Source organism: Anomaloglossus baeobatrachus, chromosome 5 (genome assembly GCF_048569485.1).
Source record: "Anomaloglossus baeobatrachus isolate aAnoBae1 chromosome 5, aAnoBae1.hap1, whole genome shotgun sequence".
Lineage (NCBI taxonomy): Eukaryota > Metazoa > Chordata > Amphibia > Anura > Aromobatidae > Anomaloglossus > Anomaloglossus baeobatrachus.
In genome coordinates, this window is record NC_134357.1 from 427658399 (window position 1) to 427679795 (window position 21397).

The window sequence follows — 21397 nt, forward strand, 5'->3', positions numbered from 1 at the left end:
AAATTTCAGATTTTTTTTTTCAGCAGTAAAAAAACACATAAAACTGGACAAGTTTGGTATCCGGAATCATAGTGCCCCGGAGAATCGTGTTACCGGGCCATTTTTACCACTGAATGAACAGTAAAAACAAAATCCAAAACACAATAGCGGAATTGCAAGGTTTTTTTTGTTTTGGTTTTTTTGCAAGTTCACTGCACTTGAATTTTTTTTCCTGCATTTCACTACTTTATACGACAGAATAAATGTCGTCAGTCAGAGCTACAACTGGTCTCGCAAATAACCAACGTGTAGTCACGCGTGTAGCCAGCGCGCCCTCTGCTGACAACTAACCGCGACTGCAGCTAAATAGCGCGCAAACGGGGACGCGCACGCCAGCAGACGTAAAGCAGAACACGCCTCTAACGTCATACCTCGAGAGCGCAGCGCCGTACAGGTGGGTGGACATCGGACGCGCGTACGCGTGATCCCTGGCAGCCTATCGGATGGGAGTGCAGGTGAGAGGAGACCCGGAGGTGGAGAGGAGGTGAGCTGCTCCGCCTGATGCTGCAGAATTCCACAATCTCCGAGACGTCACCCCCTTCCTGCAGGTAATTGGTTTCGTCCTCCGCTTGCAGGACAGGCGCTGGGGTTGTAATGAGGACTGGACAGATACAGTGCATCATTTATAGGTCAGCCCTGCGAAGAGGACACTGTGGGCGTGTGTGGCTGCTTAGCATCATATAGGAACGGGCTCTGTATGGCTCTAGTGAGTCACTGGGTGCACTGCATGATATATATATTAGGTGTGCATCTACTCTGTATACGTGACATCTGTATACACAGGATCTTTAGTAATACGTGACATCTGTATACACAGGATCTATAGTAATACGTGACATCTGTATACACAGGATCTATAGTAATACATGGCATCTGTATACACAGGATCTATAGTAATACATGGCATCTGTATACACAGGATCTAGACTAAGACATGGCATCTGTATACACAGGATCTATAGTAATACATGGCATCTGTATACACAGGATCTAGACTAAGACATGGCATCTGTATACACAGGATCTAGACTAAGACATGGCATCTGTATACACAGGATCTAGACTAAGACATGGCATCTGTATACACAGGATCTAGACTAAGACATGGCATCTGTATACACAGGATCTAGACTAAGACATGGCATCTGTATACACAGGATCTAGACTAAGACATGGCATCTGTATACACAGGATCTAGACTAAGACATGGCATCTGTATACACAGGATCTAGACTAAGACATGGCATCTGTATACACAGGATCTAGACTAAGACATGGCATCTGTATACACAGGATCTAGACTAAGACATGGCATCTGTATACACAGGATCTAGACTAAGACATGGCATCTGTATACACAGGATCTAGACTAAGACATGGCATCTGTATACACAGGATCTAGACTAAGACATGGCATCTGTATACACAGGATCTAGACTAAGACATGGCATCTGTATACACAGGATCTAGACTAAGACATGGCATCTGTATACACAGGATCTAGACTAAGACATGGCATCTGTATACACAGGATCTAGACTTAAGGCTACTTTACATGCTGCGATATCGGTCCCGATATCGCTAGCGTGGGTACCCGCCTCCATCTGTTGTGCGACACGGGCAAATCGCTGCCCGTGCCGCACAACATCGCGCATACCCGTCACACATACTTACCTGCCCGGCGACGTCGCTGTGACCGGCGAACCGCCTCCTTTCTAAGGGGGCCGTCCGTGCGGCATCACAGCGACGTCACTGAGCGGCCGCCCAATAGAAGCGGAGATGAGTGGCCGGAACATCCCGCCCACCTCCTTCCTTCCTCATAGCGGCCGGGAGGCAGGTAAGGAGAGGTTCCTCGTTCCTGCGGCGTCACACATAGCGATGTGTGCTGCCGCAGGAGCGACGAACTACATCGTTACTGCTGCAGTAACGATAATCGAGAATGGACCCCCATGTGACCGATGAGCGATTTTGCACGTTTTTGCAACGATGCAAAATCGCTCATTGGTGTCACACGCAGCAACATCGCTAATGCGGCCGGATGTGCATCACAATATCCGTGACCCCAACGACTCCGCATTAGCGATGTCGCAGCGTGTAAAGCCCCCTTAAGACATGGCATCTGTATACACAGGATCTAGACCAATAAACACATTTGTATACATAGAATCTATTAAATTCCTTGTCGTTTGCGATTAGAAAATGTGTGTGCTTTATTTCAGTAGTGGCGCCGTCCATGTCCTTAGGCCTCACCAGGCATGGCCTCAGCACGGCCCTGTCAGGGGGTTGTGTCTGATATTATAGTCCAGCTCTACAAAATGAAAGAGAATGAGCTGTAAGACCACAAACACCTCGAACACTCATGTGGAGAAGTTTGTGAAAGAAAGCAGCTGTGTTTTCAAATCTTTGACATCCCCTGTAATTTTGCACATAGTAACCTACAGGCTGGGGCTAGACGGCCATTTTGGGAATGACACAGGCTGACGTGTGAAGTTTGCTTGGTGTTGCTACTACACCACAGCGCATTATAAGTGAGGGGTGTTGACCGTGACAAGAAAGTAGCAAATATCTGATTCGGTTGACTTCTTGCGACTTTGTTGTCTAGGTCGTGGGGCCTTCGGGGTCGCATTGTGATCTCGTTCACTTGTAGTACACATTGATACATATAACCTGTGTTGCGGCAAAAGTCGCCACGTAGCCCCAGCCTTATTGTGTCAGTACATAGTGCTTTTGCCACACTACGCCTGAATTCTCACATTCATGTTTCAATCTAAACTTGGACCAAGATCCACTGACTTGGCCACCAGTCTCCAAACATGAGGCCATTGAGGTCACGTCAGGAGACCCATGGACAATATGGCCGTAACATGGATGGGGGAATAAGCATGAGGGCTCTTGCAGACATCAGTGATTTGTCTCCTATACAGAAAGCGGCATGAAATTCGTCAGGGTAAAAAAAAAAAGTAAAAACTCCCCAAATACTGAATGTGTGCAAGTGGCCTTACAAATACTGAGGTAAAAAACTCCCCAAATACTCAGTGTGCAAGTGGCCTTACAAATACTGAGGTAAAAAACTCCCCAAATACTCAGTGTGCAAGTGGCATTACAAATACTGAGGTAAAAAACTCCCCAAATACTCAGTGTGCAAGTGGCATTACAAATACTGAGGTAAAAAACTCCCCAAATACTCAGTGTGCAAGTGGCATTACAAATACTGAGGTAAAAAACTCCCCAAATACTCAGTGTGTGCACGTGGTCTATAGGTACTTGTGCTATGCATGAAAAACACAGAAAAACTGACATCTGAGGCTTGTCACTGACCTCTTCATGTTTTACTGATCCGTATTCAGATGAGGTCATGCGTCCTAGGTGATTAGTTGTGTTTTGGGGAAAGCTTGGTGATGCCTGTAGAGCAGCTTATACAGCTCACCCAGCTTTCTCGGAGAAGGGCAGTGGTCGTAATGTAAAAACCATGTGACCATTAAGAATAAGTTCTCAATTTACACTGTTTGATGATCAAGGTGACTGCCAGAGTGGCACAAATAGACATATATGGCAGTCAGGTGATTAGGAAAGCTGGGTGACACCTAATATGGCTACTATTACAGCTTCAAAGTAATGTCCCCTAAAATAGACATTTTTGTGCCAGTCTTGATGAACCTCTTCCACTCTGTCAGCCACTGCCATCTGTACCACTGGGCAGAGGGCATAATTTGGTGACTCACAGTTACAGGAAGCCTTGTCACCTCACATCAGTGTAATTGCTGTATGCGGAAACTGTTCTGGTTCCCTTTTTTTTTTTTTTTTTTTTTTTTTTTCCCGCAGCTTCTCTGGCCGGTCGTCTCACTTCTCATGGGGCAGTGGTGCAAGGGTTAAAAAAAAAAAGCCCCCATAACACATTAGACATTATGTCGGCCAATATTAGTGAGCTTGGCTGTCAGGTTTATGTGTATGGGAGCCCGCCATTAGGTAGAGAAGGACCCAGCATCTCTGATTTTGGACTGTTTTGCTCCCGGAGAGATCAGCTGGTGCCGGAGGAGTCTTACAGCAGCCGTCTCTAAGGGAACACCGGAGGCAGAGGCACCACTGCCGGCCGAAACGTTGTGTGGTATATTTTGTGTGTGAGACCCCTTAGGTTTTTTTGACATGTTGCATCCATGTTTGTGTTTTTTGTTTTGTTTTTTCTTGTTTAGCGTTTTTCCACCAGGAACGCCTTTGGGACTTTACAACATTCAGATCCAGCCATCTAATATTAAAGAAGTTATCCAGTTACCAAAACTGATTTTTTTTTTTTCTGATAAATCTTGCTAATATGTGCCCCTCAACACATCTATTATGTTTATTCAGCAAAATTACCTTTCATTGTGCACTAGCAGCACACGGTCATTGCTGGCTCCAGCTCTGATGGGGTTAATCTCTCCTCTGACTTCCTGTGTTCAGTTCCTACAAGTCCCACAATTCTTTGTGGCTCTAGGGCGGTGTCTAGCTTATCTAACACAACCATTGTGTCTAATACACCCACTCTGCTCCCACCCAAACCCTCCTCCCTGCCTCTTCCCAGTGGATGTGCACTGAGAGCAATCACACAGAGACAGCAGCAGCTCTACACAGCCAGGGGAAGAAAGTGTGTGTGCGCGTATATACAGTGTGTGTGTATATACAGTGTGTGTGCGTATATACAGTGTGTGTATATACAGTGTGTGTGTGTATATACAGTGTGTGTATGTCACACTCACCTGTCTGCAGGGTCCCGGTGCCATGCCTGCTTCCAGCCCCTGTCTCGGTCCCGCCGCTCTGGCTGTGTGCAGTCTCCCCGGGGCACGCACGAAGCTTGCAGGACCTGGCGGTGGATCACCTGATGCAGTCACCTGACGCATCAGCTGATCGATTCTCGTGGTGTCGCCGGCTTTTTCGCGCCCGGCCGGCTATCAGCTGCTCCTGCCGTCAGGGGACTTCATCAGCTGATTACCGGCAGCTCCTGCAGTGATGGGCCAGGATCAGACTCCGCTCCAGGAGCTGCCGGTAATCAGCACAGACGTGAGTATTTATTATTATTTTTTTTTTTTTTGCACTGATGCATCAGCTGATTGTATAATCGGCTTTTATACAATCAGCTGATGTGTGATGGGATTCACATCCTTTAACCTGACACATCATCTGATCGCTTTGCCTTCCAGCAAACCGATCAGATGATATTGGATCCGGATTGGACGGCGCGGGACCCTAACCCAGGATTACTGCGGAGGGGGGTTTATTTCAATAAAGATGGAGTCACTAATTGTGTTGTGTTTTATTTCTAATAAAAATATTTTTCTGTGTGTTGTGTTTTTTTTTTTATCTTTACTAGAAATTCATGGTGGCCATGTCTAATATTGGCGTGACACCATGAATTTCGGGCTTAGGGCTAGCTGATAATATACAGCTAGCCCTAACTCCATTATTACCCGGCATCAGGGCAGCTGGAAGAGTTGGATACAGCACCAGAAGATGGCGCTTCTATGAAAGCGCCATTTTCTGGGGTGGCTGCGGACAGCAATTCGCAGTGGGGGTGCCCAGAAAGCTTGGGCACCCTTCACTGTGGATTCCAATCCCCAGCTGCCTAGTTGTACCCGGCTGGACACCAAAATTAGGCGAAGCTCACGTCATTTTTTTTTTTTTTTTTAAATTTCATGAAATTCATGAAATAATTAAAAAAAAAAAAAAAGGGCTTCTCTATATTTTTGGTTCCCAGCCGGGTACAAATAGGCAGCTGGGGGTTGGGGCAGCCCGTACCTGCCTGCTGTACCCGGCTAGCATACAAAAATATGGCGAAGCCCATGTCATTTTTTTTTTCTTTTTGGGTAAAAAACTGCATACAGTCCTGGATGGAGGATGCTGAGCCTTGTAGTTCTGCAGCTTCTGTCTGCTCTCCTGCATACACTAGTGAATGGAGGATGCTGAGCCTTGTAGTCCTGCAGCTGCTGTCTGCTCTCCTGCATACACTAGTGAATGGAGGATGCTGAGCCTTGTAGTTCTGCAGCTGCTGTCTGCTCTCTAGGCACAACTAGGCAGCTGGGGATTGGAATCCACAGTGCAGGGTGCCCAAGCTTTCTGGGCGCCCCCACTGCGAATTGCAGTCCGAAGCCACCCCAGAAAATGGCGCTTTCATAGAAGCGCCATCTTCTGGCGCTGTATCCAACTCTTCCAGCTGCCCTGATGCCGGGTGGCTAGCCGGGTAATAATGGAGTTAGGGCTAGCTGTATATTATCAGCTAGCCCTAAGCCCGAAATTCATGGTGTCACGCCAATATTAGACATGGCCACCATGAATTTCTAGTAATGATAAAGATAAAAAAAAAACACAACCCACAGAAAAATATTATTATTAGAAATAAAACACAACACAATTAGTGACTCCATCTTTATTGAAATAAACCCCCCTCCGCAGTAATCCTGGGTTAGGGTCCCGCGCCGTCCAATCCGGATCCAATATCATCTGATCGGTTTGCTGGAAGGCAAAGCGATCAGATGATGTGTCAGGTTAAACTACGTGAATCACATGACACATCAGCTGATTGTATAATCGGCTTTTATACAATCAGCTGATGCATCAGTCTAAAAAAAAAAAAAAATAAATACATACTCAGTTATGTGCTGATTACCGGCAGCTCCTGCAGCGATCGATTGGACAGGAGTATGATCCTGTCCCATCGCTGCAGGAGCTGCCGGTAATCAGCTGATGAAGTCCCCTGACGGCAGGAGCAGCTGATAGCCGGCCGTGCGCAAAAAAGCCGGCAACACCGCGAGAATCGATGAGCTGATCCACCGCCAGGTCCTGCAAGCTTCGTACGTGCCCCGGGGAGACTGCACACAGCCAGAGCGGCGGTACCGAGACAGGGGCTGGGAGCGGACATGGCACCGTGACCCTGCAGACAGGTGAGTATGACATTTTTTTTTTCTACTGTTCACTTTGGTTTTCGCCGCTGCCTCCACCTCCCGCCCAGACATGGCGCCGCACGGAGCTGACATGCACAGGACGGGAGGTGGACGCAGCGGTGACGGTACCGGGAGGATTCATCCTTCTGTGTTTACCAACAGAAGGAATCCTCTTCCTGTACACGTCACTGTAGTACCCACCCCTTGCGTTTATAGCTGCGTTTTTAGTCATAGAAACGCAGCTATATGCGTTTTTCATTGCGTTGTTGAACATCTCATTGAACTCAATGGTTGAAAAACTCAGTGAAAAACGCAGAAATAATTGACATGCTGCATTTTTGTGGTCAACACAAAAACGCAGCTACAAAAAAACGCTGTCTGTGGACAGCACTTCTGAAAACCCATAGACATTGCTGGGGAAGCAATGTCACTGCGTTTTCAGCACAAAAATGTGGTAAAAAACGCAGCAAAAACGCCTAGTGCGCACAATGGCATAGACTTTACTCGGGAAGCAAAGTCATGCAGTTTTCTGAGTAAAAACGCACCAGAAAAACACGCAAAAACGCCACGAAAAACGCACTGTGTGAACTTACCCTTAGTTGGTGACATGCAGCATCGCAGGTGACAGAGCAGAGCAAGTTGGTGACATGCTCTGCTCTGACACAGTGTGCTGCATGTCACTGTATCCACTCTGGGACTTGTTGTGCAGGTGACCGGATGATACATGTCACTAACTGTCTCCACTGTGGTACTTGTTCTGCAGGTGAGAGTGTATACAGTTGGTACTATACAGCAGAAATCACAGAGTGGATACAGTTAGTGACATGTAGCATCCGGTCACCTGCACAACAAGTCCCAGAATGGAGACAGTGACATGCAGCACACTGTGTCAGAGCAGAGCATGTCACTGTCTCCACTGTGGGACTTGTTGTGCAGGTGACAGAGTGGAGCAGATTGGTCCCATGCAGCGTCCGGTCACCTGTGCTGCTGGGGGGAGTATATGATCACACTGCCGACACCGCCCGCTCTCCTGACAGCTGAGCACAGCGGGCGGGTGGACAGTGTGATCACATACTTGAGTGACAGGGGGATTTCAGTGGAGGAAACCCCCCCTGTACTCCACACTGGAGCCCGTACTTTCCACAGCTGACGGAGGGTAAGAGCGCGCTCTGCCTTCACCGCTCCACACACTGGCGTCCTCCGGCTCCTCCCCTCGATGCTGGGCTGTGACGTGCGGTAGTCACCGCCCACAGCCCGGTCAATCACTGTGAGTGGCGCCGGCATCCTCTGACGTACCCGTCTAGTTTGAGAGCCCGGAAATGCCGGGACGTCACAGGATGCTGGCAGCCACAGCTCCAGGGGGTCATGTGACCGGCACTGAGCGTGCAGGATAGCGCCGCTCAGTGCCAGAAATGGAAATAGAGGCTATTGAAGAAGATGCATACAATGGTAAGTGAGAATCATTGGGGGAAAAAAAAAAATGGGTGAACCACCCCTTTAATATTCGTATCTGTCACTGAATTACAGGGCTCAGGTGCAGCAGAGGGCAATACATGGGCACAGGCATCGGGATATTCCAGCCTGCTAAATTACAGCTGGGGTTTGATGAAAGCTGATAGTAAACCCGTCTATGGCTATGTTCACACACTGCGTTTTTTACCCGCGTTTTTGCTGCAGAAATTACTTCAGAAATTGTTGTAACCTTTCTGCAGACATTCCCCAGCAAAACCTATGGCAAAAAAAATGAGCTGTGCGCACACTGCGTTTTTTTTCTTAAGAAAATTCTTTCAGTAGATTTTCTTAAGACAAAGAATGTGTGCATGTCACGCAGGGAATAATGCAGGCAGCAAGTTATGTGCGTTTCATTGCGTTTTCCTGCATTTTTCCCGCGTTATTTCGCGTTTTTGGGACATAAAGTACATCACTGCCCTGCGTTTTGCAAGGAAGTGATGTGATTAGGAGAGGAAGAGAAAGTTCCTCCATTTTCAGTGGTGTAGGAAGAATACATATATAATGCACAGACACATAGAAATCTACTGTACATATTAAAAATAAAAAAAAAGCGTGTGCTCCACCGTATTTTTATTGTCCAGCCAAGGTAAACACACAGCGGAGGCCCGGTATTCTCAGGCTGGGGAGGGCGAGGGCCATGGCTAATGCCCCCCTCCCGCAGCCCAGAATATCAGCCCGCCGCTGCCCCGAGAATGTCGCATCCATTATGCGACAGTCCCGGCGTGTCCCCGGCTCTTCCTGTTGCTGTGATGCGGTGGCAATCGGGGTAATAATGAGTTAATGGCAATCAATAGCTGCCGCTAAGTCCAAGCTTAGTAATGGCAGCATCTATGACACGCCATTAATAATCTGTAAGTGACAGTAATAACACACACAGAAAAAATCCTTTATTATGGATTAAAAGACAAAAAGCTCCCTCTTTCTCCACTTTATTGACCTCCCGAACACCGCTCCGACGTAATCCACAGCGATGTCTCGCGGCGCTTCCAGCACTGCCCAGCCGCATCTGACAGTTCTCCACGCAGCCTCATTCAGTGAGTGAGTGCTGAATGCGGCTCCCTGAGCGAGGCTGCAGGTAACTACAGGACATTTCTCACGGTCGGAGATATGAACACATTACCGACCGCGAGAACTGCAGTATGTCCTCAGTGTGTCACAGCTGATTGATAAATACTGTGGGGGGGGGAACACAAACATCATGTATAAAGCTATCCCTCTATTATGTATCTATGTATCTATCTCTATTTATCTATGTATCTATTATCTATGTATCTCCATCTCTTTCTCTCTATCTCTCTGTATCTATTATCTCTCTATCTATATATTATCTGTTAAAATAGCTGTTAAAAGCATTAAAAAACGCAGGAAACAACTTGCAAAAAACACACCAAAAACGCAGTAATAACGCATGCGTTATTACCTGCGTTATTGGTGCGTTTTTTTAACGCATGTGCGCTAATAAGAAATTTCTTGAGAAAAATAATTTTTCTAGTACGCACAGAGCCTATGTGCAGAATGACGGCCATATTGTAAAATCCAGACTGATATGCAGCCAAATTTTTAGTCTCTCCAGTAAAGGAGACAAACTCTAGCACAGCGCCACCTATTGGAAGTAGCGATCCTAAAAGTCACAAGTGGATTTTTAACAATCCTTTGCAATATGACTCAGGATATATAAGCCAGATCAGAATCCCAATTTGCAGACATGGTGTTTCGGGGTGCTTGCCCCTCGTCAGTGCAAAGTATGGGGGTGTCTGATCTGGCTCATGAGAAAGCCAAATTTTTAGTCATTCTTCTAGTTTATTTTGGTGCCTGTTCCAGAATCAGCACCATGAGAGTAGTGTTAGTGAATGGGGTTTTCGGGCCTGCCCGACTGTACTCCCGACAAGGTGATTACACGGAGGTGTCCGGTTTGTCCACTAGCCCCTTATCTCCCTCCTCACACTCTCCCTCCTAAGTATAATGTCCTGTATAGTTGTCTCATGTCTTTGACCAGTAAGTATATGGCCGCTGAAAGTGACTCTAGCCAAATCTCAACAAGTCAGGAAAGAAAAATCTTGCATGTGGTTGTTTTGGCCTTAGACCATACGGTAAGTTTTCAAAAAAAAAAGTTAGTGAGGGAAGGCTCCATATATACAGTGCCAAGAATCTACGACCTGGAAGAGGCTTTTATATGCACAATTTACTATAGGGGATCCTCTCCAAAACATCACCTCTTTTTGAAGACCACCCTCCAAATTTCCTGAGACAGATTACTGGTTCTCTTCTGTGAGTAGACCATCCCTGGGTATAGAAGACCATTGTTTTATACAATCAAGGCTAGCTAACTCAAGGTTTCACTGTATTAGATGCCACACAGTGGGTTAAAGATTGGGAGTTAAAGAGTTAGTCCCATCTCCCAAGAGCCTATCCCAATATGTAGTAGGTATTATAATAATTAATTATTTTTAATAATATTAGCCAATACCTCCAATTAGAAATGTAGTATAGTTCTTCCGGTGCAGCCATGTCTTGTATCTCATTACAGGACCTTGGGTATCCATGGTTATGACCACTAACAACTAATTGACTATATGCGTGGTCGTAACCATGGATACTTAAGGCCCTGCAATTCACTGCTCATGAGGTAAGAGACATGGCTATATCAGAAGAACAATATTAAATTTCTAATTGGAGGGATTTGCTATTATTTTTTTTTTTTTTAATTATTATTTTATTTATTATTTATTATTATTATTCCTACTGGATATTAGGATAGCATCTTGGCGATGGGAATTACCCTTTAACTACTGGGTAGTTGGATGATGTAATATGGAACTTTGATTATAGAAAAGTGACCAAGTTCTTCTCCTTCACAGCTGCCACGTGTTCAATGGCACAAGACAATGAGACTTCGGTAGGAAGTTCTTCTGTGTCCTCTTCCCTGGAAGTTGACTCCACTCTCCACGAGGGCTACGTCTGTACATTGACCCCAGAGCTGATCCTGAAGGCTAGGGAAGAATTGCAGGAGAAGCCAGAATGGAGGTTACGTGACGTGCAGGCTCTGAGGGACATGATATGGAAGGACTACCCCAACCTAAAGACACGAGTCGATGACGCTTTCCTGCTACGATTCCTAAGAGCTCGCAAGTTTGACTATGACCGAGCTCTCCAGCTCTTGGTCAATTATTACAGTTGCCGTAAAGGGTGGCCAGAAGTATTTACCAACCTGAGACCTTCTGCAGTGAAACCTGTGTTGGACTCTGGCTTCTTGACTGTTCTACCTCACACAGACACAGAAGGAAGGCGCATTGTCTGTATTCGGCCCGGTATGATCAAACTTTTATTTTTGTAGGTAGAAACTGAAAACGTAACATGGTTAGTGTTTGGGATCCAATTTTTTTGTTTCGTAAAATTCTTTGTTCATTAAAGACTACAGAAATATCCTGGTGCTACCCATCAACCACATAGAAGTCAGTTATCACTGTCACTTAACAGCAGCAACACTTCCCATTGTGTATGGGGGCAAAAAAAAAAGGAAAAATTCAAACATGGTATCAGGCACCCTAAACCTGAGATCTGCTTGTAGATAGCTTGCATAATAAAGAGGGAGGAGGGGGATGCATCTGCAGTTTCTTTCTATGTTAACCTCCCTGACATTTAATGTTACTGGTGCGTCATATGTCGGGTTCTCATATACACTACACAAAAAGTTAGAAATATTTGGCGTTCGGGTGAAACTTAAGTAAAACGTAAAAGGTTTACACTACAGTGACATTTTACCATAACAGTAGGACATTTCAGTAGAAGCATGCAATGGTGTTTTCCTCATCTCAAACAATTTATTGAAATAACCAAAAAACAAGGTTGGTATACCCCCTAAAAAAATATCATTGTCTCAATAACTTGCCTTGAACATCAATTACAGCTGACAATGACCGTCTACTGCTCCACAAGTAGCGTTACTGTCTGCTGAGGCATGGCATCCCTAACCTTGACGGGCGGCCCTCAGGTCATTGACGTTCTGGGGTACAGAGATACGAGCCGCTACACAGCAACTCAGCTGATCCTATAGGTTTTCTATGGAATTCGGGTCTGAAGAAAGTGCAGGTGACTCCATTTGAGATACCCTAGTCTCTAGCATCCATTCCCTAATGATGTGACCTCGATGAGCTGAAGCATTGTTGTCCATGAAAATGAAATTAGGCCTGTGTTGTTCATGCAGAGTCACAATGACTGGAATAATGTTATTCAAGTAGTAGAAGCTTGTAAGGCTGCTTTCACACATTCGGTTTTTGCTGTGCGGCACAATCCGGCTCTTTGCAGAAAAAACGCAACCGTTTTTTTTTTGTTTTTTTTTTGCCACGGGTTGCGTTTTTTTCCGCATAGACTTTCATTAGTGCCGGATTGTGCCGCATGGCCTTCCATTCGGTCCGGTTTTTGCCGGATGCGGCATATTTAGCCCATGCGGCGGCCGGATGGAATTTTGCCTGGCACAATTTTTTTGTCCGGCAAAAAAAAAACGCATTGCGCCACATCCGGCCGATGCGGCGCTTTTTCCAATGCATGCCTATGGACGCCGGATGCGGCAAAAAACGCATCCGGCCGCTGCATGCAGTTTTTTGCACTGCGCATGCTCAGTAGCGTGCCGCAACCGGCAAAAACCGGACGGGCCGCATGTAAAAACTTATGCAAAGGATGCGTTTTTTTCGCCGCATCCGTTGCATAGGTTTTAGAGCCGGATTTAGCCGCACTGCTAAACCGGATGTGTGAAAGCAGCCTTACTGTACCAGTCACACAGTGTAGGTCAGTTCTGTCATCACTAGACACACCTGCTCACACTGTAACACCACCACCAAAGGCTCGTCTGATGACAACAGTGGCTGATGAATAGTGCTCTGCTGACGTCTCCAACATCGTTGGTGGCCATCATTTCTGCTCAGCATGAACTAACTGTCATCAGAGAACAGCACTGAGGCCCACTGGTCTCTCGTCCAGCAAGATGATGACTGCCTGGCGTGATCAGGCACCCTTGCAGGTCGTCTAGCACACAGACCATCCTGATGTATACGGTTTCAAATGGTGTGATGTAACACTTGAGTACCTCTTACCTCTGTTAAATGTGCCTGGAGTTATGTGGTATTCATCATTCGGTCCCAAAAGACATTAATCACAATGAAGCGGAAATCAGTGTGGGATGTGGCCAAAGGATGTCCACGTTTATGCCTTTCTGTGACTCTTCCAGTGTCTTTGTATCTCTGTTGCAACCTGCTGGGGACACTGTGTGACACTCTAAGCTCAGTGGCCACTTTTGTGTGAGAACATCCTGGTTGAAGCCTCACAATGGCGAGGTACTGTTGATGAATTATTGAGTATCTATTTAGTCTCAATATGTCAAAATGTGACCAGCATGATGAGGAGGACTGTGAAAATACCAATTCTAATTAAATCCCGAAGTTTATTGGGTGATTCATAGATCAAACACCTGTTGTGAATTTTGCCATTAAGCTCCTTGTTAGAGAACTGCAAGTTGTGCAGATACTACTGCAACAGTGAACAGTTGGACATGAGCATCCAAAAGCTTAGAGAAGATCACATTGTCACCTGAAAAGGTCAGAGGGCATTTTAGGATCATCTTGAAAGTTCACCCGACAGCCAAATATCTTTAACTTTTTGTGAGTAGTGTATGGAGCGGGCACAGGATCTGGGCTCACAGCATATCTGAGAGGTGCCCGCTGTGATACATAGCCGACGTCTTGCAGTGAGTGGATAATGATGCCAGCACTATTTAAAAAAAAAAAAAATAAGATCGCTAGAGGTGTGCAGTGAGTGGATGGATTGTCATGGCAAGTAGGGGCCTTCTGAAGGGGGCGCAAAAGTAAAAAAAAATCTCCAGAGGGTGAAGGAGTTAAACAGAATGCCGTGAAAGGAGACATGGAGTGGTAGTGGAGACATCTGATTGGCTGAGAGTGATGAGCACTAACATCTTGCCAGGGAGGGCCCCCAAACATAGCAAGGCATAGAGCTATGATAAAGCCTAGGTCGCCCTGCCAGCCAGACTTTGATTGACCTGCACTTATCATGTTACATTGCTACTTGTCTCCATAAGGTCAGTGGAATCCCCGGACTTTCCCAATTACCGAAAACCTTCGTGCCATTTACCTTTCGCTGGAAAAACTGATAGAAGCTGAGGAAACCCAAGTGAATGGTATTATGATCCTGGCGGACTACGAGGGGGTAGGATTGTCCCAGGCATCTCATTTTGGACCATTTATTGCCAAGAAGATCATCGGAATTCTTCAGGTAAGAGAAAACTTATGTATCTTAAAGAGAACCAGTCACCAGATTTGTCCCTTATAAGCTGCGGCCACCACTAGTAAGCCCTTATATACAGTATTCTAGCATGCTATATATAAAGTACCCAGGCTGTACTGTATAACGTAAAAAAACACCTTTATAATAGTCACTTAGAGGGTGGTCCGATCCGATGGGTGCCACTGCTCTCGGTCCGGCGCCTTCTCCATCTGGTGCGATCATCATCCTCCTGCTCAGCCCTGTGTGCATGACGCGTTCTGCATCATTCACAGAGAGGCCTATATTGCGCTCCTCTGCGGGCGGTCTTTGACCTTTTTTTAGGGCCTGTGCATTACAGTATTGTACTTTGCTTTGCCCTCAGCAGCGCAGATCAAAGTGCGCAGGATTGCAATGGATGCCTGTCTGTGAATGACGCAGAGCGCATCATGCACACAGGGCTGGGCAGGAGGACGGCGATCGCAAGAATAGAGGAGGTCTCGGACCAGACCGCCCCCTAGGTTGAGTATTATAAAGGTACACTGTATATAAGGGCTCACTGGTGGTGGCCGCAGCTCATAAGGGGAAAAACCTGGTTACAGGGTCCCTCTAAATGGATCCTGACACCTGTATGTGTCCTTTCCATCAGGTGTACAAAAGCACTATTAACCCTGGACTAGGGGGCGCTATTATATCTAGGCCTCGGTGAGCTGAGAGCTGGTGTTCAGTGCCTGATTGTACAGATGCTGCACGGCTCTGACCGATATGGAAGATAGATTCTCTGCCTTATTTAGAACCGCAGCTAATGCATTGATTTTCTTCTTATACATTTACCATAGGACGGATTTCCAATTAGGATAAAAGCCGTCAACATCATCAATGAACCCCGGATCTTCAAGGGCATTTACGCCATACTGAGGCCGTTTCTGAAAGAGAAGATAGTAAAGCGGGTACGTGCAGCATTGCCCTGGAGCCTGCAATCATTGACTGACTACCCTGTCTACTTGTGCATACCCAGTATGCTGGCATTTGTAGTACCACACTTGCACCACCAGCAATAAAATATATAATGCTCCAGCCAGACTGCTAATGATTTTCTGCCTGTAACTTTTGCTACTTTTGATGTTCGCAGTGACAGCATTTCACTCCGTGAATTCAGCACTGGGTGGAATCATTCCGATGCCAAATGAATAAAGGGAGTAAAATCTGGTTGCCAGGCCTGATTTTCTAGTCAGCATAGCTATTAAGTTTTGTCCTGACAGGTTTTAAAGGGAACCTGTCAGGTGCAATATTCATCCAGAATCACAAGCAGTTCTTGGTGCATATTTCAATCCCTGTATCTAGTAGCCAGCATAAAGAGATCTTTAGAAAAAGTATTTCTAAAGATCCTTTATGATATGCTAATGAGCGCAGGGACTAGTCACAAGGGCATTCAATGCCCATTGCCCAGCATCTTCAGCAGTGACGCGCATATCTGTGTCCACTGTCACCACATAAGACGTTGGGCTTACGGTCAGTGCGCATGATCAGAATGCCCCACACTTCCGGTCATGCACACTGTGAAGTTGGGTATATCCATCCCGGCTTCAGAGAGTTCTAGTGCGCATTACTGGAAGTGCCAGGATTTCTAATCGTGCGCACTGACTCTACACCCGGTATCTGAGGCGGGGACAACGGACACAGGTACGCTCGTCGCAGCTGATGACAATGGGCATTGAATAGCATGTTTGCACGCCCGTGTGAGCATGCTAAGAGGGCGGAATGAGAGCAGGCACTAACACCCTTACGACTAGGCCCTCCGCTCATTATCATATCCTAAAGGATCTTTTTCTAAATATCTCTTTATCTATGCTACTAGATGCAGGGACAGTTAGGCAGGGAGTAGCAATATGCATCCAGAACTGCTCGTGGCTCTGGGTGCATAGAGGACCTGACAGGTTCCCTTTAAGTCTAAAATGAAGTAGTTTCCCTTTTATAATAAAAATAGCATATACTCTCCTCCCACACTGGCAGCGGTCCAGCTCCACATGATCCCTGCAGTCAATAAGGGACTGCTATTGAGCTACTGCACTCTTGCTTCCCTTGCAGAAAAAGTAAGAGTGCAGCAGCTTAACAGCGGCCATTAATTTCCTGCAGAGCTCTTGTCACATACCAATGCCTCACAGATCGGCACCGACATTACTGGAATGTTATTGATCCGGCAGGGGAGTATGTTATTTTTATTTTACAATTGGGACTACTTAATTGAAAAAGTTGTGCAGGCAATTGACATCACAAAAACAACAAAGCCTCATAGTACTCGCCGCCTCCCCAGGTCCAGCGCCGGTTCTGTGTTGCTGCATCGGTCTGTGTGTTTTGGCTGCAGCACCAACATCATGATACAACTTACATCACTGCTGCAGCCAATCACTGAGCTCAGTGGCTCTACTGATGTAAACGGCACACGATAAAAGTAGAAGCACCTTTTAAGATTGTATCCACCACTCCTAACAGACATTATTCTCAGGGCTTTGGGGCATTCACAGTTCTAGAATTAAGCAAAACGATTTGCGAGACCCAAAAACTACATGGAAAATCTGTAAGTGCCATACAAGAGCCCTGCGGACCTCCTCTCCGATTCTTCTGATTACTAGCCCAGCCTACAGTCATGTATTTCTGCACCAATGACATCTTACCATGCGTACTAAGAATAGGCACCAGTCATTCCAGCAGGTAGGTTTTTGGTTTTTTTTTTCTTCTCCTCCCCAGTGGCCATGGACTACTGACGTCATTGCTGGACCAGGATCCCAATTCTTTTTGCTCAACTCCAATGAATTCCCCATTTCTTATATTGAGTTGTGGCTTAAAATCACAGACGCCTGTAATCTATATTATTTTCCTCCGTATAGATATTCCTCCATGGATCAGACCTGAACTCCCTGCACAGTAACGTCCCCAAGGCCATCTTGCCGGAAGAATATGGAGGCACAGCCGGGAAGCTGGATATTTCCGCATGGAGTCAGACCCTCCTGGCAGCTGAAAATGACTTTGCACAAGACTTTTATCAGGTCGACCTTGCCCGAGATGGCTCCCTCCAAGGGTTTGTAATGAACGATGGCGAATCAGACTACCTACAATGCGAAGAGTCTGCACGTGGGGTTAAATCCCAGCTCTACTGTTACTGAATAGTGTTCCTGTGTCGTCCATTGCGTGGCAGACCAGCAGCGGAGATCTCTGGCCGAGCATCCGAATAAATGTCCACTAGGTGCCCTGTTTTATATTGTCTGTTTTAATTTTCCCTCCTCTTAACCTGTGTTCATTGCTATGGTTCTTAAGTGTAATAATTAACTGTATCATTGCCAAGTGCCCTCTTGTCCTGTTTGGCAACTTTACCCATATCCATGTTTTTTTTTTTATTTTTATACATATATAATACCCAGCATTGTTTTATTGCCTAGCTAGAACAATAGCTCTTTGTTGCATTACTACAACCCCCAGTATGCCCTGATGTGATCTGTTGCTGCTGCAAGTTTAGTGCAGGGTAGGTCAATCTAGAACATGGTGCATTAGAGGACTGGGGTAGTATAGTATGTTGGGGTCTACTTATTCCTTGCTGCATTGTGGGCTACTGGTTGGGCACCAATAATTGGGTGGATATCATTTTAGCTTTGCTGCAGTACCTAAGAATGGTCCCTACACAATGTTACAGAGCTATAGTGTACAGGCTCATTGGACACCTGCTAACAGCTAATCAGTAGTGTTGCCAGGTATTGCACCTCCAAAAACTTGATACTCGTGGCCTATCCAAGGTCATCAACCTGGTTCTCTGGGGGGGGGGGAAAATCACTTGGACCTCACTACATGTGAATTCACTGAGCTCAGAAGTGCCATCTAGTGGTGGTTTCAGGCAGCGAGAATTATAGCAATTGAAGGGGTGGTCCTAGCTGAAAAGCCTGTAGTTAAGGTTTATTGCAGATTGACAAATTGTGACTGTTCTCGCGGGGGGGGTGTCACATGACCGCATGTATGTAAAGCTAGTATGTACGGTCATGTGACCACCCACCCACATGGGGAAATCAGAGGCATCATGACAGCAGAGTTTTCTTTTCAGTTAACACTAGAAGTCCCAGAGAGGGGTCATTTAACATTTCTACTATTAAAACCCTATGGAGCTCGAAATTTCTGGGACTTCTAGTGTTAGAGGGGTTGATGTAACGCTATAGCTGTGCACATTAACGCAGGGGATTTGCAGCTTTTCTCCATTAGTTTTGTGGATCCCAGTAAGAAACATATCATTTGAGGTCCAGTATAAATGAGGTTCATGCTAATTGTGCACCGACTGCTCATTGTGGTCAGTACGGCCAAGTTTTCTGTTACAGATGTGGCACAATATGTTCCTATATCAGGTATTTCTGACTTTGTGCCATATGTTGCAATACATCAGAATATTGCGTGTTTATGTAGTTTTGTGCTACACCCCCCTCCCCCACCCCGGTGTCTCCTCTACTACTAGGGCTGATGTTACGGGTGCTTGTAGTTCTAGAGTAGTTTGTAGATAGTCAAATCTGGTGTTATTTTTGCTAAAGAAGTAATTGGTGATCCTAGTCACATGTAAATGTTAATCTGAGTTAAGGGATCCTACAATGAGGATTTTATACCTCAATTTAAGGACATGTATGTTTGTACAGGGGCTCTCATGGTGAGTAAATGCATACTTTGTTTGTAGAATCCAGCTTTGAAGTTGTATGCAAATGAGACGCAAGTGCTTCAGATTGGGAAATTGCACTTGCAGCTCTTCCTCCCTCCTACCGTCCGTCCATCCTTCCCTCCCGCTCACCGTCCGTCCTCCCTTTCTCCCACTGTCCATCCATCTTTCTGTCCCTCCCTCCCACTGTCCATCCATCCTTCTGTCCCTCCCTCCTCCCTCTGTCCGTCCGTCCTTCCCTCCCTTTCTCCCACCGTCCGTCCGTCCCTCCCTTTCTCCCAACGTCTGTCCGTCAGTCTTCCCTTGTTCATACATGTCATTATTTTGAGGTATAAAATCCTCATCACAGGTTCTTTTTAAGATGACCGTGGCTGCAACAGTAAGAAAGCTGGAATTACTAAGGTTTTGTCTAAAACTAGAAAGCATAGATTAAAGCTCTCCTATTGTTATAGTTCGAAAAATATTGTATATATTTTTTTATAAGACGCACTTTCCCCCCCCCAAAATGTTGGAGGTAAGTGGGGGGTGTCTTATAGTCTGAATGTAGGGCATGGCTGTGGGGAATGAGGGTGCTGCAGTGGCGCGGGTCATCGAGGGCACGAGCAGGCTGTAGAAGTGCCTACTGTGACCACGTGGACACGCTCATTTTTATATGCACGCCCATCATCTATCAGCGCTGAAGTTGATGCTGACAGGTGGGCAGGGGATGCGCGCATAATAAACAGCGGGCCCGTGTGATCACCCCTGACAACTACAGCCTGGAGTGATCATGTGCAGCTGTATTCACTGTCCCCCACGCATCATCAGCGCGAGGTGCAGTGAATCAGTACACTCACCTGCCACAATGCCTGCAGCATTACTGTTCCTCCTCTATGCTGACCACGGCTGTGTGCGGAGACTAGTGGTGCTCACGTGTCCACACACAGCCGCGGCCGGCACAGACAGGAGGACGAGCGCTGCTGCAGGGATCGTGGCCAGCTCCACACAGGTCAGCGGCGCTGCTGGCACAGACGGGAGGAGGAGCGATGCTGCGTGGAGCGAGGAAAGGTGAGGATGAATGTTTATTTTTTTTTGTGTGCCACAGGGGGCTATATTCCAGGATGGAGGTATATCAGGATGGGGTATATAGCAGGATGCAGCCATATGCCAGGAAGGGGGTATATAGCAGGATGGGGGCTATACCAGGATGAGGAATATATATATAACACACACACACACGGCAGGAGGATCATTACCAGGATGGAGTACCTTAGTAGAAAATTTGGGGACATTATCCCCATAAGTGTCAGCAGCAGATCCTTGCCCCATAAGTCTGTCATGACCACATTTTTTTCCTTAAATTTTATTTTCCTTCTCTAAAACCAGGGTGCGTCTTATAGTCCGAAAAATACGGTAATTTGTTCACTTTCTCATGCTACTTTAGTATAACAAACTGCAGCTGCATCCCCCTCCTACCCATTTTTGTTTTAGGGTATGTGCGCACGTTGCTTTTTACCTGCTTTTTTGCTGCTTTTTCTTCTGCGCTGTTTAATGCCAAAATGGATGTGTTCTTCTATTCAAGCAAAGTCTATGGGAATTTGGGTTTCTTGTTCACACTATGTTGTTCAAAATGCTGCCTTTTTGTTGCAAAACTTTGGTCAAAAACTCAGCTTTGCAGTGCAAAACCCAAATGGCAAAAACAATTGACATGTTGCTTCTTTGAAAAGCTGAGTTTTTGACCAAAGTTTTGCCACAAAAAGGCAGCATTTTGAACAACATAGTGTGAACAAGAAACCCAAATTCCCATAGACTTTGCTTGAATAGAAGAACACATCCATTTTGGCATTAAACAGCGCAGAAGAAAAAGCAGCAAAAAAGCAGGTAAAAAGCAACGTGCGCACATACCCTTACTGTGTATATATTATGAGAATAGGTATGCTTTTATCTTATGGTTCATTGAAGTGGATGTCTAGGACTTTGATCACCTATGCTAAGCTGTCTT

At 46.1% G+C, this 21397-nt stretch overlaps 1 protein-coding gene across 3 annotated transcripts; it reads left to right on the top strand.

Moving 5' to 3' along the window:
- The first annotated feature begins 410 nt into the window (after positions 1-410).
- Positions 411-20958, top strand: TTPAL (alpha tocopherol transfer protein like). Of its 3 annotated transcripts, none has more exons than XM_075350350.1 (5): positions 411-433; positions 11321-11770; positions 14551-14744; positions 15572-15682; positions 17621-20958. In XM_075350350.1, exons 2-5 carry the CDS (start codon positions 11335-11337, stop codon positions 17894-17896), a joined length of 1017 nt encoding a protein of 338 aa, XP_075206465.1. In that variant the 5' UTR covers positions 411-433; positions 11321-11334; the 3' UTR covers positions 17897-20958. The 3 variants fall into 3 exon arrangements, with proteins under 3 accessions (XP_075206465.1, XP_075206463.1, XP_075206464.1); XM_075350348.1 differs by lacking the exon at positions 411-433 and adding an exon at positions 440-587; XM_075350349.1 differs by lacking the exon at positions 411-433 and adding an exon at positions 446-523.
- Positions 20959-21397: the final 439 nt, after the last annotated feature.